At 39.1% G+C, this 19,014-nt stretch overlaps 1 protein-coding gene across 1 annotated transcript in view; it reads right to left on the bottom strand.

Moving 5' to 3' along the window:
* atg7 (ATG7 autophagy related 7 homolog (S. cerevisiae)) overlaps positions 1-16,070 on the bottom strand; it is a 65,663-nt gene extending 49,593 nt beyond the window's left edge. Inside the window, exons 1-11 of the mRNA XM_078248845.1 lie at positions 15,595-16,070; positions 13,211-13,422; positions 12,935-12,989; positions 12,186-12,303; positions 11,959-12,036; positions 11,713-11,829; positions 10,387-10,533; positions 8,461-8,549; positions 4,472-4,593; positions 2,431-2,521; positions 1,397-1,541 (exon numbers count right to left, since the gene is read on the bottom strand). Coding sequence (XP_078104971.1) covers positions 1,397-1,541; positions 2,431-2,521; positions 4,472-4,593; positions 8,461-8,549; positions 10,387-10,533; positions 11,713-11,829; positions 11,959-12,036; positions 12,186-12,303; positions 12,935-12,989; positions 13,211-13,382 — 1,134 coding nt within the window. The 5' untranslated portion in view covers positions 13,383-13,422; positions 15,595-16,070. The remainder of the gene's footprint in view (positions 1-1,396; positions 1,542-2,430; positions 2,522-4,471; positions 4,594-8,460; positions 8,550-10,386; positions 10,534-11,712; positions 11,830-11,958; positions 12,037-12,185; positions 12,304-12,934; positions 12,990-13,210; positions 13,423-15,594) is intronic.
* Positions 16,071-19,014: the final 2,944 nt, after the last annotated feature.

Genomic DNA, 19,014 nt, shown 5'->3' on the forward strand with positions numbered 1-19,014 from the left:
AGGCAGCCATACACTGGCAACACTCTAATGTCAGTTAGTTGCAGTTCAATTTACTTCAAAAAAGGACAAAACATTGCATTCAAGGTTAAGCATTATACAAGCCTAACATTTTCAATTGTAAGCCAAATAAAATGGTGTGACACAGTAAAGGTAAGATTTGAGAGAACCAAAAATACTAGCCTTTTGGATCTGGTCACTGAATTGATGCTAGGGGAACAGACTTTACAGTAAACACAGAGAATGACAATAGGTTCTTATGTAAATTAGCATTATGTTATTCCTAGTGTTATTGGATAAACTCCATTGAAAATATGTGAATAACATCACAGAATCCTGAATTATGCTGTTATGAAGCTAAACAAATATTCATACAAATAAAAACAAAAACATTTACAAGTTAACAATTTAGGGTTATCAGAACTCACAGCTTCTGACAAGCTTATTGGAGAGAAATAAATGTAGATGGAAATAAATTGTAATACCGTATAGCTTCTATGATAATCTGATGGGAATGACTGAGGCAAGGCAACTAGGCAAATTTGTTTACAGTATCCAGCAAATTCCATGGTACACTTTTTTGCCTAGTTCAGCCAGTAAGAGTTGGGCAGGGTTAGGGGTGTCAAGGGAGACGACGAGCTTATAAAAAACATTAGTGATTGGACTGCAGGTTAATTTGGTTGGAGGCTATCTGTCCCATCTGTCCTGAAAAGGTGCTACATATATCATCAGAACAGATAACAGCTATCAATGAAGTTGATCCTTGAAAGACTTCACATTTTGCAGAGCCATTACAATACGGACTCGTGAAAGTCTGTGGAACATGTTGATTACTCTGTCTACAGTTGGTAGCGGTTCACTGATAATCAACTGGGCTCGTATTTGCCAAGACATTAAATAGTTAATCAAAATCCTGACTTAGCAGTTACTGATTGCTCTCCACGAATGTCAGTGATATGTACACTGGCAATTTAACATGCACAACGATCAGATATCAGTTGGGGTATTCTTTCTCTGATGTCACAGACTGCAGCACTTGGAAAGCAACACGTTTAAATTGCCACTTGTATTTTTGATGGTGGATTCAATTAAAGTGACAGGTTGAACTGTTTCCTAAAATGTCCATAGCAAAAGTTGATTGAACTATATCTGTAGCTGTTGTGTCTTTAGGGAGCACAGTTTTTTACTCTTATTTTTAGGTTTTGCAAGATTATTCAAAAGTTGAATCCACTTTAATCAAGATACTTTCGATTCGCTTCAGGTTTATAGAATGTGTGGGAAATTAAAGTGTCATTCAGAGTTAGCGATCCATGTAAATAGAGTGTCAAATTCCTGCATACTTTAATCTACTTTAAATCTATATGTCTGTTAATTCATCCATTTATCCTTTCACCCTTACCAGGAGAGTCCTGGCTACATTGCAGCCCAAAGTCCCAGCTCCCAGTAGAAGACACTTGGTGGTGACCACCTTGTCCAGGTCCAGGGAAGGAACCAGCCTCCATCTCATTAGCTTCAGGTTCAGATCAACTGATGACTCTGCAAGCCTGCAGACAATCAATGAAGAAGCTGAAGAAGCTCTTTGGCCCGAAACATGGTCCACGCAAGTATGGGACCGGAATGACAATGTCTGGCCCAGATGGCACAAACGCGTGTCCCAGATAAACATACTGTGCATGCGCTTTGGAGGTAACGTCAGTCTTCAGGGGGGTGAGATAGAGCTAATCAGAGCGTTTCCATGTCCACAGTAGTAAACTAGAATACTCGCCTTGCGGTTGTATGTCTCTGCCAACCAATCAAGTTGCAATTTACATCCATGTCTGTCCAAACTCATATAATATATGTAGTGAAGATGTTAAAGCGATTTAATACAAGGTATGAAGTGTATTTATTGGCGAAACATGGATGCTTCACACACACACATCTTCAACCTGGCAGCACTGAAAATCTTTATAATTACCACAGTTTCTAGGTGTAGGCTACAGCTAGAGCTTTGTCAAACTGGTCAGCCGTGGTTATTTTGCGCAGAAGTGAACACAAACGGTCAGTGGTTAGCTTTCTCCTGTTATTTCAATCTAGTGGCAACGCTCCAACTGCAGCTGGCGCTTACGCAAGGACGCCTGAAATCGATCTAGAGTATTTAAAAGCATCTGCGTTCGCATACTTGCATAGGGTAACAAAGTTGTTTTACTTTAACTTTTCACAGCAACAGATGACACAGCATGCATGATTGATAATACTTTAATAAAAAAGAATCCAAATCATCCCCTTAACATAAGGGTTGATTAGATTATCTACTTTGTCCATTGTTAAGCTCAAAAAGCGTAATCATTTCCTTTTTTATATTTATTAATTGTTGAATTCTGTTTTGGGCTGTAGGCTGGCAAAGTCCAGTTACACCCTTACACCTAAACACATTTGTATTGTGTTTATTACCTTTTAGGGTCCATGCATTCACTGAGGTTGACCATCCTGGGTCCCATGGCCCCCTTTGGGTTCTTCTCCCAACCTACACTCTTAGGACATGCTGTGAAAACAAAACACAACAACAGTGTAAAATAAGCATAAAATATCCGGTTTTCAGAAAAACAACGAAACATTAAAACTGTTAAAGTGTTGATTCACCCAAATAACAAAAACACATATTGTCACTTTGACAGAAATTTTGGTTTTTGGAAGTTTTGATAAATCCATTTCTGACATGTCTGTGTCCATCCCAACACAATGGAGGTAAATGGGATTTCAGTGTTCACAGCACTGCAAACACATTTAGAAAATGCAACAGCAATGTGTCTTTTCAGGGACAATGTCCTAGTTATTCTAGAATATACACAGACCTCATTGTCAATAGTTGTTATTGTACAGTAGAGGATGGATGAGAAAAACATGTTTTTTATTTTGTTTAAAGAGGTCATGTTATGCTTTTTGGCTTTTCCGCTTTCCTTTATTGTGTTATATATCTTTTTGTGCATGTAATAGGTTTACAAAGTGAAAAAGCCCAAAGTCCACCCCACCATTTCCAACAGAAAACACTGTTCACAAACTGCTCCAAACAGCTCTGTTGTAGTCGAGCCTTTACTTCCATGACAAATGCGCGTCATTTTGCTTCACTTTGTAACACGCATTACAATGCTCGTCTAGCTGCTAGTGTTGCACACCCTCAAACCAAGCTAGTTAAAGCAGAGTCCTGAAGATACTAGGTACTGCGCATGTGCGACTCCCAACAAAGATGGAACAGAAGTGAGATGCCTCACTCGGTAGCTAAAACAGAGCGCTCAACACACAAGGTGAAAAGGAGGAGCTGCAGTAATGTGCAAATACAATACAATTTTTTTTTTTAATTAAACCATGTAAACCTATTCTGATACATCATCTTAATACAATTATGAACCTGAAAATGACCATTATATGAGCTCTTTAAGAATACGACTGGCGCTGTGAACACAATAAGACCACCAGCCATTGCCCTCTCTCTCTCTCTTTATCCTCCCAGATTATTAACTACGAAGACCAGTTCATATGTTCATATTGGTAATTTGTTTACATGACATTTGGGATTCCAGCCAACTTCTTATTAATAAAAAAATTGTCCAGGTACGTTATTTAATTAATTGAAATTAAGATTAGATTAATTGCAATGAGGAGTTGTAGCAGTATGATATGTTACAGATTGCTGTGGCCAGAACCAGTATATGCTGTATTTTAGTGTAGAGCTGCACTCAAACTATTAAAACTTATTTGCTCAATTTAACACCATGACATTTTCACTTTCTTTTTCTTGTCCACTCAACCCTCTATTTTTCACACAGTTTTGATGGTACCATGCATCGGCACTCTTGTTTACTCTTCACTGGTCAGTAAAACGTTGTCTGGACATTTTAAATAGATTGTGTGGATTATAAACAGTTTAATATTGATTCTGGACTGAGTTCATTTTTATGAACTTTATTTCGCCTTTCTGAAGAGTAAAACACTTTTTGGTTGTGGCAAGAACTGAGCCTGGTGTATCTGAAAAGTTGGGCTGAGGTAGATTGATTAATCCCTTTTAAAACAATACCAAATTTGTCCATGCAAAACCAAACAGAATAGCTGAATCATTTTTTGTTGCATGAATATATCCTCTGTGAGTTTATTAAAAGCCACGATGTGCTGAAGAGGTAGGCTGAGTTAAACAAAGACACCTCATCTGAACTCAACAAAAACCTTCACCCTGTTTCCCACCCTGCTATTACCATTTAAATGATGAATGAATGGAGAAGCTGTGTGAGATTAGTGTGGCTTCAAAAGGAAGCAGAAAGTCTTAGTGGAAACTAAGCCAAGAGTGAGGTGAGTCAGTTACAATACACGTACATACTTCAGATGGAAAAAGAACAACTGCACGTACAGACAAAGACATGTGACAGAGCAACACACATACATGTTACATTACCACACACACACACACACACACACACACACACACACACACACACATTACCTGAGATGAGGGGAAGCTCAGGTAGTTTTATCTGAAAGATGACACTGTGCTGAATGGAGCGGCTTCCCTGCAGAGTTCTGTCCCTGAAACACAGCACCTCCACTGTGTCCAGCTTAGAGCCCCTGACATACACACACAAATAAAGATTATGCAAAAGTCAAAAATGAAAATAGCACACGGCCTGCACGGCTTAGAAGCTCTAAAGTGTACACTTGAAATAAAAATAAAATCTCAGAAATACAACTTAACATGGAATATGCACTCTCTCCCTCTCTAATATAAGAAACAACATCCAGATAAATGAGCGCTCACAACAATATGATCAACACATATCCACATACCAAGCCATTTCCCCTAATATGGTACTAATTGACCACAGTCACATTACAAAATCAAACTCCAGTGAAACAACTCAATAAGCGAGACATCGCGGCTACATTGTAATTCTATCTTCACCTATCTAAGCCAGTATCAACAGTTTATATTTAACACTGAGAGAAAGTGTAGTCAAGCACAAGATTGATGAAATTTGTATTGGATAAAAAACGCCTCTAACTACTGAGTGTGAGGTCTAAACTGTCTTAATATATTTGCTGCTGATAAGCCATTGGTATCACCGAACAATATTGCTTAACTGGCCCACATGGGAGTTCCTTGTTTACATGAAAAATAATTATGCAATAACAATCTGAAATAGCAAGACAGGTGCCAGGAAAAACTAAGCTCTCTGGGGAGAAGTGGGACAAAAAAAATGACTGATTGTGGAACTGAACACATCCAAACTGAACTGTAATTGCAGCAGTGAAACGTGTAGAAACGTGTATAATAATGGAAATGGCTGGCACTGATACTAAGTATTAGTGATTTGTCATAAACGGCAAAAACATGCAAAATGACTTGACGCAGTAGCTGAAATAATACTTCTTGTTGTATATTCCAGGGAAACATCTACTTATCTTGCAACAAGAAAATAACTGGTTACAGTGATAAAATGGAATGTGGAGGGCAATACACTTTGTTTAAATCCTGAATGAATTATATTTGTAAGTAGGAGGCTAAATTTGTTACAAATAGAGAAGCACCGATTGATCGGCTGGTGACCGCAATCGGCTGATTTTCACATGATCGGACATGACCGGCGACCGGCCGGTCAGTCTGACATATGCCAATTGTATGCCGGTCAAATGCACTTGGGCGCCGCATGATTAACATCATGCAACATCAGCATCACATGTGCACACGCAGGGCACAGTCGCTCCTTCAGCCGTTTATGAAATGTCATAAAGTCGTAATTATAAACGGCTCTGCAGAGCCGTCTGCTCTACTGATCTCAGGCGAACTGATGAAAACCGCACTCACGCGGGTCCCATGAAATATGACAGCTACAGTTTATCGGAAAATAGCGTTGGGCACACTGAATTTGATAAATTTGCTGTTTATCAGACCACAGATGAAACAAGAAGCTAATGTTAGTGAATGCTGCGGTCCCTCTGCCTCTGACGCCCTGCTGCAGGAGACGTTGTATTCCCCCGACACACTGTATTAACGTTACTGTTTTAAATGCTTTCCAGGTTAGTGGGGGTGCATACCGCTCAAAACCAACATTAAAAACGTAGTAATCTTCCCTAAGCGGTTAGTTCTATTTTATAGCGATCGATTATCTGTTCAAAAAATGTTCTATGCAAAATGTAAAATGTTCTATTAAATAAAAGATAGAAAATAAATATTTGTGTGTGCTGTAAAGTGGTTAGAAAAAAATTAAATCTGAATTGGCTAAAATCGGTATCGGCAGGTCAAACTCAATGAAAAATCGGAATCGGCCTAGAAAATTGTAATCAGTGCATCTCTAGTTACAAACCGAAAACTATTTTAGGTACTGTAGATAGCCAAGTTCTTTCATAACTGGCTAACAATATTGTTTCATTTATACTTTCCTAATATTGCATTAGTCTTTTCAAGTGGTGTCCCACAATCTCAGAATGCAATTTGACCAATTGTCTTTATTTCTTAAAACTTCAGTATGGGGTTGTGAACACATTGCACAAGATAAACTCTTGATTGCAGAGTTACAAACTGACATGGGATTCAAATGTCTGCGTGAGACCTGCAAATTATGTCACTTGTTTTAATCTGTGTAAATATTTGAATATGCTCAGATGTTGATTCTTAGATGTATTGCTAAACATTTAATCCAACAATCTGCACCAATTCCCCACTGATGTGCTGACATATTTCCTCTGTAAATATTTCCTCTGTAAATATTTCAGTAGAATATATCTCACTGCAAAGCATATACAAGCTTCCACACAACACCATCATTTCTGCAACAACTTGAGTCAGTAAACACTTAACAATATATGAGCAGTAACATTATAATGTTGTGTTCTTCACTTACTAACATTTAATACTGGAGTTGTACATAATTCCCTCCCATTTTCCTGCTACCAGACCCATCCTTCAACTTTTGAATGGAAGAACAGAGCCTGTTCAAACCACAAATATACGGTGGATTGGACCAAAACATTATTATTATTTACCCAAAATGCATTGCCTTGCCATGTGTGTGTTTACATAAGAAAGCCTATGGTGTGGGTCTGGCATGGGTTGATAAAAAATAACATTTCACATCCATTTGGAAGGGGTGCAACGATCGCAAGCACAGTGCCCTGATAACTCACTCAAATGTCCATTTTTGAGGAATTTGTAATAATACTGAAAATCTTTAGGTGGTTAAAATAATCTTGTCAGATAGCAATTAAGTCCTCATACTACAGACAAGGATGACTAGATCAAAAATGTAATTGTTCGGAAAGTCTGACTTTAGTTTTAAGACCATTACGTCAGCCACATGTAAGATATTGAAAAAATGGACCTTGTTTATCAGGAACATTTACAGCTGTGTAGACAAATAGCCCAATCTTAACAGCAGCAGTCATGTTCTGCAAGCGTGTGCTGCGATCTAGGAACAAGTGTTATTCATCAAGTTTATCTCATTCTCGCTAAACTCTTACGACACCACTGTGGCTAAGGCTGGCTACACACTGGCTGAGTGGCGTGAGCATGGCGTTTCTGTTGCGTGTCAGCTGCGTGGCGCCTGCATGGATTTTTCTATGTCTTTACATACCAGAAACGTGTCTGATGCGGCGCTGCTGCCGCTAGCCTTGTCTGTACACATGCATGTTTCCCATTGATTTACTGCACTCAAGCAGTAGTATACTTCATGTTAAACATAAATATTTACTGATTTGATTACAGCAAAGACAACGTCAGCAGGATTGACAGCAAAATATGCTACAGAATATTTCGTTCGTATTGACAGGTGCAATATTTGAAAATGGATTTTTTTTTTTTATTACATTTATATCTGCATTTATGTCAAAACCTAGAGACTTTCAAACATCAACATGCCATTTATTAATATGTATTTGTGTCAAAATGACATATAAACATATTTTCCTATTCTATTTTGCCTGAAAACGCTTCTAACACACTTGTGTGTCACGTGAAAAATAGGCGTTTTTGGCGCTGCTCGAGCTGCGCCTGAGACGTGCGTGTCACGCAGGCAGTGTGTAAGCTCTAACCTGTTAACATGGGAGCTGAAATAAAAACGGACACGCCACGCAGCTGACACGATCACGCGACGCAGCCAGTGTGTAGCCGGCCTAAGCAACAGCCAAACTTTTTCACTCTGACTGTGACAGAAAAGCTTTTATTTTTGTTTTTTGTATTGATACAAACTATCCAAGCAACGGCGTTAACTTTGGAAGTTCATATCAGCAACTTTAATCTAACCTGATAATCTAATCACTTCAGTCAGGAAATTAGTTAAGCAGAGATTTCCTGTCTTTTACTTTGTGCCTATATAAAGTCGACAGTGTAAGCTGAAAAACATTCAATAGTGAAATAATGTTTTGTTTACTTACACACACACACACACACACACACGCACACACACACACACACACACACACACACACACACACGCTTACCATCGGTTAGCTAAGAGGACCAGCAGATTTCTCAGAGGCCAGCCCGGATGTTGCGACAGAGTACACGGATCATAGACGGCCACAGTAACCTAGAAAAACCAACAAGGTGTGTTTACATTACCAAAGTATGTGTGAATGAGAGTGAGTGTAATACAATATCATTTAATCCGATGGTAGGGATGGGCCACAAAAAGTACTTTACAGAAGAATCCTACAATACTTTAAAATTATAAAGTTTGAAAAACAAAAATTTCTTTTAAACTATTGAACTAATCTTACAGAAATGTTTTATATCTGTTGCTTTGAAGGTCCAATATGTGATATATTTACTATATTAAATCCAAAAATGGGGTCACCCAGTAAGAGCGTTCGCCCCATGTAGGCTGAGTCCTTTGCAGCAGCGTGGGTTTGAATCCGACCTGCTGCCCTTTGCTGCATGTCATGCCCCATCTCTCTCCCCCTATCCTGTATATCCACTGTCACTGTCTAATAAAGGGAAAAGCCTCAAAAAAAATTATCTTAGAAAAAAACAAAATCCAAAAATACATCATCAATACAAATATACATCATCAGATATTAAGGAAACACGCTAAGTTGAAATACTATCTTCTCTGACAAGAATGCTTAAGCCTCAACTGCTCATTTTGACACCTGGGTTGCCAAACACAAAACGCAAAAACATTGTGCTGCAGCCGTAGCAGCAACCAAATGAACTGAATTACCAGAGATAATTCATTCTACCAGACGTTAAAAAAAAACATGGCATCTTTCTAAACAGTAGCATGACCAGAGACGTGGTAAAACACGGAAAAATATTGGAGATGCATTTAAAAGATGGAGACAGCTTGAACCCAAAAGGACACTGAGTTGGATAATTTCCTCCTGAACAGCTTACTAAGTATTGGGCTTTTCACGGCTTATGCACTTATAGGCAGGCTATATATGTATCTGTATGTATGTATGCATGTATGTGTGTCCGTGTTTGGGGGGGAAAGGTGCACATCACACACAGACGCCACACGCAGACGCCACATGCGAACGCTTTGCAACAGCGGGGGGGGGGGGGGTTTACAGCCTTTGATATTATTATTATTACCGTCGCCAAAATACCCCTGTGAATCAAATCCATACTTCATCGTTAACCATCAAGCCATGAGTCCATGACGCTAATGTCTGATTACTCCACATTGTCATTGTGATATTTTGTGATTACACTCTGAATCAGCGCCGTTCTCTGTCAAATAAATATAGTAGTAGGCTACAATGTCTTCCTCTGATGTAGACGTAGCCTACACTGTAAGTCAGTAGTAGGCTATACAGTGGAGTTGCATATTAAGTGGTTTGGGGTCCTTCTGTAAGTCATTTTGGGGTACAATTTGGCTTTGAAGAATTCTACAAGCAGCAATACCACAAGCCAAGCAATCACCCGTTCCAAACGGGCACATTTTCAACGGGCTCTGTACTGGTCATATGGAAGAAAGGCTATATGTTTATTTAAATTGTATACATAACGGGGTCAGGAAAGTAGTAGAACCGAAAATCTCCCCCCTACCAAAATTTCTTCCCCTGCTTCTGTTCAGCGGCCGTAGCCAACAAACGATGACTGTGACCTGGGTTCAGAAAGTCGGGTACAGAGGGCCGCGTCTTTTTAGCGGCCGTTGCAGTAATTTTAAGCCGTGAAAGGGTGACTGTCAGCGGGTACAGAGCTCTGCAAGAACACAGGCTTTTATGACTGTCAACATAGCCAGCATACTTTGCTGCGCTGTGGAGTAATGTCTGGCAATGAAAGACTAGCATCTAGCTAACATTGACATTGTGGGACAATGGACAATTTGGACTGCAGTAACCATTTTAAACGCTAGCTATCAGTATTACATATTGCACCTTTAAAATATAAAAACCCCAGAAAACAAACTGAAGTAGTACCTTCTTAGTATCAGTGAAGAATGTGTCCCAGTCTCCAAGTGGAGCCATCTGTACAGTGTCATCTGTGTACTTCATTAGGAAGTATGGCACTGCAGTGGTCCCGCTTTTGATGCACAGGACATCATAGGCCTCCTGCAAGGCTGCGATCTGAGACAGAAATAATTAGGAGTCAGCTATAATTATAGAAAGCTCTGTGCTGTACATTAACACCATCCATCATGTATATAGATACAGCTTTTAAAGGGCAATCATAAATAATATCTCTCCATCCATTCATTTTCTGCTGGTCTGGGTTGCGGTGGCGGGACGCGAGGCAAGGTAATCCAGGTACTGCTCCTGGGGAATCCCGAGGCGATCCCAAACCAGATGAGATATATTATCTCTCCAGCGTGTTGTGGGTGTACCCAGGGGTCTCCAACCAGTTGGAAGTTGTTGGAAAACCTCTATAGGAAGGCGCCCAGGACGCATCCTGGGTATTATAGCACTCATTACACGGATAAGTCTTGCTGTGAGGGAAGTATTTGAGCAATTATGACAACATACACTGTTACTGTTTAGTGCGTCTGCTCTTTATACTCGTCAGATGACCTCTAGTAGAAAATAAAACTCATATATGTACTTTACAGTACATTAGATATTGCAGTTAATCAAAGTCAAGACTACCAGAGACAGAGCTCAGTGAAGTCATATTGTGATTCTGGCTCGATTTTAGCGTTGAACTGATAGAACTTTGGTAGGATGGTGGCTCACGAATCCTTATTATGAAGTGCCAAGGTGTCAAGGACAGAGATAATAGAAGGGAGACAGGAAAGAGGGGGAAGATGGAGAAATCATAATCGCTATGGCCTGTAGTTGGCGTCATGCTGTTCATGAGTCATTCTAACTCTTTCTTAATGAGGTTTTTTCACTCCTTGGATCCACAGACCGGAAAAGGAACAATTCACTTCACTTCATTATACTATTCTAAAACCCACAGAGTATCGAGGACTGCAACCACCTCATTTTATAGGAAAATATGTAACTTACAGGGAAATTGGAATAATATTTCAAGTTTTAGGCCAGCATATGTCAATGAAAATTGTCAGCTAAAAGTATTTACTCTGAATATCATACGGTATGTTCTATGTGTGTGTGGAGCATGAAGGGATTACAACTAGCATTTCATTGTGCAAACCTGTGTTGGAAAATGACAAATAAATGAACCTTTCTAGTAAAGAAATACTTAAGAAGTAATCAGTCATCAGTAGACAAATTTCAAAGTGTACTGTCCAAAATATTCATTCCAGTGATTATAATATAATATCTAATGATCTCTAAAAAGCCAACCTGTTTTGCTGAGAAAACTTGATCTAGGGCAGACGGCTGTTGGACAATCCTTATTCCCTCTGGGAAACAGAGTGCAGGGAAGCAGAACCAGTAGTAGAAATGGTACTTCTTCAAATCCTAAAAAAGGATGATCCGAAAAAGGAATGAAAATATGGCACAAAAGTGAAAGAAAAATAGAAAGATAGTCACACATGAAGTCATTAATATACAAAACGAACACATTAATAAGATGCTGTTTATACGCACCGCAAAGGTCAGCAGAATGAATTTGCAGAGGACGGATGGGTCCTTCAATGCAGCCCCAGACTGTATAGCATCCCACATCTACAAAACAGGAGGTGAAAAATTGCATTCATTAAATCATTTAATTCTCATCTGCACAACTTAGTGCCTTGGTGTCTACAGAAATCCCCTACCTATGTCTGTATGTGAATGTGTGTGTCACCAAGAAATTCCTATTGTATGTCCTTTACCTCCATAGCCTCTTTCTCCAGCAGAGCCTTCTTATCGGCGGTCTTAAAGGCATCGAGTGTGTTAGTGTTATACAGCGTTCCAATAGCTGGACAGCAACGGGCTGGTGTCGGTCCATCCCTGACAGCAAAACACATAATACATTTGCATTAAACTTTACGTATTAACTGTACTTGTTTATTTGCAATGTGCTACATTTTGCTTTATTGATGGCTTCCAAATGACAGGAAAGTGGGAGCTGATTCAAATTTAGCTCAACCTTAAACTGAACTGGCTGATACACTTTAAAAAAGGAAGTTCCCCCAATTTATAATTCCCCAACTATCAAAACTTCACTCATCTTTTATGAACACAGTTCAAAAGCTTAAAAAAAGAAACCACCACAGTAATTGCATCTTGACCACATCATTTTGACACATTTGAATGTTTAACTTGACCTAAATTTGACTTCTAGAGATCTTGAAATCTAACACAGATTTATTCCTGAACACATTGCAGTGTTCAAAATTAATTATGTAAATCAAGCATTTTAGAGCATGAGAAACCATTAATAACTTAGATGACTTGTTTTATATTATATTATGACTTCCCAATGTATTTGAGAGCGGTAGCAGGCAAATTGTGTTTTTGTTGGTGGCTCAACCCTTTTATTTTACATTAGTATTTTTTATTGCACTTTTAAAGACTAAATATCACGAGAAGAAGGGTTAGGTATATGGTTTATATAAGCAACATACTGCATCATACTTACACTTCAAATGCACTGAACTCTAATGTCAGGCGAGTGGGCAAACCAAGTGGGTCACCTATAGGACAGAAATATGAATACAATAGTTAACAATTTTTTCAAAAGTTATTTAAAACATAATGATCTAGATGAACAAATGTGCCTCCACTCTGCAACATGTATGTGACACTGCTTAAATAACATTTTTATGAAATAGTTCCTAGAATTGTCATAAAGTGGGGAAAAAACAGCAACTGAAGAGTCATTGTTACAATGATACCATCTGATCTTACCACTCACCATTGTAATAATATCCTTTGATACTTTTGGGGCTTTCGTCCAATCTGTAGTCGTTGAGTTTCTTCTGAGTGAGCTGGTGCCAGAAGCCTGCCTCCAGAGCACTGCTGAAGGGAGCAAATTGCAGCTTGAGGTCTGGAGTGGAGGATGCTGCTTCACTGGTGTCAGATGCCATCACAACTTCACTAACAGGAAGCACAACCAAGTACTACAAGCTGTGAAATTAAACAGTTGTGGGTTACAAAAGAGTGGTAGGGTCTATAATCGGTCATACCTTCAACACACTTTCAGTATGATGGTCACATTTCCCACTACTGTTGCAACCAACTCAACAGGCTTAACACATTGGCTACCAGTGTTTCCTCTATGTTGATTTTGTAGTGGTGGCCCGCCATGGCAGGATTTCTGCCGCCACGGTATCAGAAATAGGGCAGACGCACAATGTAGTCACTAGGGGTGCACGATTCATAAAATGTCACGATTCGATATTGATTTTTAGGCTCAAGATTCGATTCAAAATCGATTTGATTCAAAAACAATTCTCGATTAAAAAAACGATTCGCATATAAATATATATTTTCCCATGTGATTGCAGTAGACATACAATTTAAAAGAAAAGAAAGACAACAAATTAAATGTAGTTTGATATTACTTTATATGTCTTCATACAAAAATAAAAACTTTTGCAACTAAAAACTGCAAAGTGCCAAGCTTTGGCCAGCTCTCAAATACATTTAATTAAAAAACTGTTAAATAAAAAGAGCTTTTCGTTTAGAGTTCAGTGGGAGTTTAGAGCAATGAAAGAGAGTGAGTTGGTTGACTGACATGTAAGGTACTTTAGATTGTTGTTCGTCCACGTCTTTAATGTTAATCTCTGGATGATGGCATACCATGTGAGTTCTCAAGTTTGTGGTGTTTCCAAAATACTTAACTTTCACTTTGCAAAGCCTGCATATAGTATGATTCCTATCAAGTTCCGTCTAACCCCTTAAGGTTATAAAAGCCGAAATGTGCCCAAACTCTCGCCTTCAATGAGGATGGAGCAGGTTGAATAATTCTTTCTGTGAGGTTTGCCATTGTTTGCGCCGACTAAACTACTTCTGCTGCACTCGTTCTTCTTTTGATTATAACAAGTGCACAGGCGTCAGTGTGAATTTGACGCAGCGCCATCTATGGGAAGAGCTAAACTCATTTCAGGACAATAGTATACACGCAATTACAAAACGAAAAAAAAAAATAAGAGTCGATTTTTGGAATTCTATGAATCGATTTTGAATCGGTAGAGCTTGAATCGGGATACGAATGTGAATTGATTTGGGGGGGACCTGCCCACACTGCTAAAAAAAATCCTAAAGGAAACACTGGGCTACACACAATAAAATAGGTGCTGAGTTATTGACCTCTGATGGTGCTGTTAAATACATAAGCCAGTGAAGTTAACAGTAAAAGTATACACTTATTCAGAGAAATTAGTCAGCCGATTCAGTCAGTTCACCAATCAGTTAATTGGTAAAGCATGAAACAAATAATAGATGTATCAACACAAATAACAGATGTGTCAACAAGCGCATTGGTTATGGGAAAGTGAGCCTACTTATGGAGTGCATCTCTAACGATCTGCAATAGTCTGTGCCAAAACAAAATAAATGTTGAAATCATTCACAAAAAGGGTAAAGAGAGAGGGTGTCATATGTTGTATTGTGGAGCGCTTTGCTGCACTTTTTCCATAGCATCAATAACATAAGATACCCTAGCCAAGAGTACTTTTGGGTTTGTGACTATTGGTCAGACTAAATAAACAATTCTGGGCTCTGCGGTAACTGATGGTGATTTCAGAATAAGTTAATGTCAGTCACTCTCAAAAGTGATATAGGTTAATTTACAAAGGATACTTTGTGCACATTCCATTGTTATGCCATCTGATAACACTACTGATGTCAACGTTTTGATAACATGTTGGCAAATCCCGCTGTTTATATCAACAAAACATGCAAAATGAAGCCCTGCCCCAGTCTTGTATTATTTGGGTTTTTTCTATTGACAAACATGTGGCACCAAGTCCTTCAACCCTTTAACACTTTAAGGATCTTGTTTAGAACTTTTAAGTTTAACAGATAAATTAAAGTTAATCCATGTATAAATTCCATTTACTTTATCAGGATTTTAACGTTACACAGATCACACAGTGAAAGCATTTCCTTTGAAAGCTTAAACTTCTCAACGGTTTTAAAACACGACGAGCATCTCCGAGGAAACAAATCACAATATTACGATATAACTGTATTTCAAACCAGATAAATTAACGTCAACACACATCATCTGTCAAACTGTAATATGCTGAGGTTTGTACCATGGATGTATAATAACACTAGTGATTGTACACTTACCAGAAATCCTTACTTCCTGGTCAGGTTGATCATGTGATCACGGGACTTGTCAATACAGCAATGCAGTGTGGGTAAGTAGTTAGCTAGCTTAGCTGAGCTGCTAAAAAAGTGTGCCTGTGTCTTAAGGTGCAAGTACCATTGAGTAAAATAAAAAGTACCAAAATAAAAGCAAGAACGCGCAAACGACGAAGCACGAGAAAACTGACAAAAACTTATACGCGCCGTTTCTTTTCATTACGGATTGAGATGGGTAACGTTACGGACGGTAAAAGGTTGCGAGCCACCGAGAAGTAACGTCGACGTATGTTTTGTTATCTGTAAAACCGGTTAAAGGCATGGGGAGGTTACAAACGAAACATACTTGTATTTAAGCAGGAAGAAGTTCACATTCCCGGAAATGTAGGAAAGGAGCTACGAGCTCATTTACATCAGAATGGTTACCGGAATATCATATATTGGCTTCACCTGCACACCGGACTGTGAGTTAGGGGGCGTCTCAAAACTACACTGCTGAAACAAAACGCACGGTTCAAGTTGAGGTTGGGGTTCATTCACACTAGATCAGTCGGTCCAGCGGTGGAATTATCACTTAAATGGCCTATTTGTGTGATGTCCTGTTCTTTAACCCCCCTAATATAGCACAGTTATTATTTCACAATGATTGTTTAACATCAGATCTTTTATAGATCTCTCAACATTTTTGAATACACTTGTAGCTAGTTATAGAACAATACACAAGTTATAACCATAGGGTTAAGGGCACAAACAAAACCCCAAGAGACTAAGGCTATGTTTAGACAGAAACGATCTGAAGAGAAAACGCAAAAGTGGTGTTGCGTTCTCACTTTTTATTCCGCGTTTAGATGAGAGTTTTGGGGGGGTGATCTGCGTGCATATGGTGACGCAAAAGTGTGTGAAATTCGATGTAGTATGCACGCCAAGTGGCTAGGTGGCACTGCCACACAACACCACCAAGGCCGCGCACCTACGTAGAACCTTCTTTCTACTTCTCTCCTTAGTAGCGCGAAACCAAAACAACAAAGCTTGTCTGGAAAAGACGGGGAGGTGGAGTTGCATGTTTGTCTGATGATGACTGGCACAGTCGACCGTGATAAGCCACAGCACAGCACCCACGGGAGCACTACCAATATCCTGAGCCTCGCAGCCCTTCAGCCACCTCTTGAGAGTGAGAGGCAGCGGGCAGAGGAGGCTGAAGCAGACCTTCCTCTGCCCGCTGCCACTCGCTCTCTCTCTTTCTCTTCATCCACAACGTTGTAGCCTACTCTGGCTCAAATGAATAGCCTACCTATGGTCATCGAACTATAACAACCTTTTCCACATTGACAAAATCACTTAAATATTGAGCCATTACATTGAAAATCTTTTAGATAACAGGAGCCTATAATTTCTGTAGCCTACTCCGTAACAACAGACTACCTGGACGCCTTTTTCTCGTCTCTCTCCACACCGCTGTCTTCAGACTTTTGCATTTTTACCCTTTAGATGGTAATGCGACGGTGGAGCGTTTTTAAGATTTCCACTCTGGAGGGTGGTTTCACTTTTTTGCGTTTTTAAGTCCCAGTTTATACGCCGTCGCCGTATAAACGAAAGGCACATCCGATAAAATATTTTATATTTGGTGTACATTTTATTCACCAGGATGAATGTGTTCATGCTGTTTCAAAGCCCTCTCCGCAATAGAATAAAATTGTGTATTCTGAAGTATGTCCGTTCCATTCTTGTGAACGCAAATTGCTTCAAAGTCTTGTGTCAGGACAGAAATGGATGTAAACTGCAACTTGACTGGTTGGCAGAGACAGTTTCACTCTGTTATTATATTGATCACACACACACACAGGCCCAAAATACACACTCATGCAAGCAGGACTACATGCATTAAATGGTGAGATGTCAGAGCAAGAGGGCTTATTCCCATGGAAGCGCACCAAGCACTTGGGGGTTCAGTGCCTTGCTCTGGGGCACCTCAGCAGTGCCCAGGAGGAGAACTGGCACCCAGTCCACACTCTGTATTGGTCCAGACAAGCTAAATACTTTTACCACATTGAATTGTTTTAGAATGGATTTTGTTGTTCAACTGGGCATTAAGCCCTTTTCAGATTTCCATTGACCTTCCCACGTTTTTTATTACCGTTCATGTTGGTTTTGGCAAATCTACACATGCAAGCTGTATTTGTACAACTAACCGAGTGCTTAGCTTCCTTTCCAAATTAAGTATCTATGCCTCATTGCCTAATAAAGTATATATGCCTAATTTTGAATGAAAGGGTAAGTGACTACTATCCCTCAAATGACAGATATAGTCATAACAAGGAGCATTATTAAAAACAAAAGTGATCATTTGAGTGCTAGACCAAGACCATTGCTCTCTGTTACCAGTAATACAACTCTTAAGGATTATGAGGCCAGACAGCAGTTAAAATTTATTGTGACAAGTGTCCAAATTGAAAAACCATTTCTTGCAGAAATGTCCATATGATTTACATGAACAACAAAACATTAAACGGCCACATGAGATCATTGTGGGACAGAACCTTTGTAGAAGATAAGCAATGTTTATTGTATCTACTAGCAGAACTTGATAGCTTTTTTTATGAAATTCTTTTAAAAAAGAACATCTGAAACATTTTTTTTCCTGAATACCAGCCTAACACTGGCTCCATCTTGTTCACAGAGATGTACTGTAGAGATGACAAAGTGCAATCACACTTTTTCCAGCCTAATTCCACCCCCCTCTGATTTGTTTGATTTGGCTAAGTAGAGACTCACAACCCGTCTGTGTTCACTGGATACAGGAAACATTAAGTGTTGTTGAGTCATGGCAGGTTAACGCATTACACCCCTGTTTCAGACAGTATAATTCACAAATTAAAATGTGATATACAGTAATAGACCTCTGACATGAGAAACTGTTTTAAAAATCTGAAAACATTGTTTTATTTGATGTTATGGGAGTGGTAACATGTTAATTGTAATGTCATTTCACTTTGGATTACAGGCATAACCTTTTCTAATGGCAGACTTAATTGTGCGTTAATGTGTCTCAAAAGCCTGATGGATGCACTTAGTACGTTTTGTCCCAAAATGTAGTCAATACAAATTCATTACATGGGCCTCAAATTTATGGTTGCTTTTCCACAGCATTGTGGAATAATATTTGGTGCCATTTTGCTAATGACACGTTGCAAATGAAAAGAGGTTCTACATCACATGATGAAATAGATGAGTGTAAGAGCTTAGCAATCAGTTTGTAAAGGGCAGTTTTGTTAGAAGAAAAACTAAATCCATCTGTAGTTTGACAGAAGGAGTTAAGTTTGCTGTTCAGACACATTACTGTTTTGGTTGACAGTGTGAAAATGTGTAATTTACACATAAAGCCAATGTTTAGCAAGTGAGTATATA

Source organism: Sander vitreus, chromosome 4, assembly GCF_031162955.1.
Source record: "Sander vitreus isolate 19-12246 chromosome 4, sanVit1, whole genome shotgun sequence".
Classification (NCBI taxonomy): Eukaryota; Metazoa; Chordata; class Actinopteri; order Perciformes; family Percidae; genus Sander; species Sander vitreus.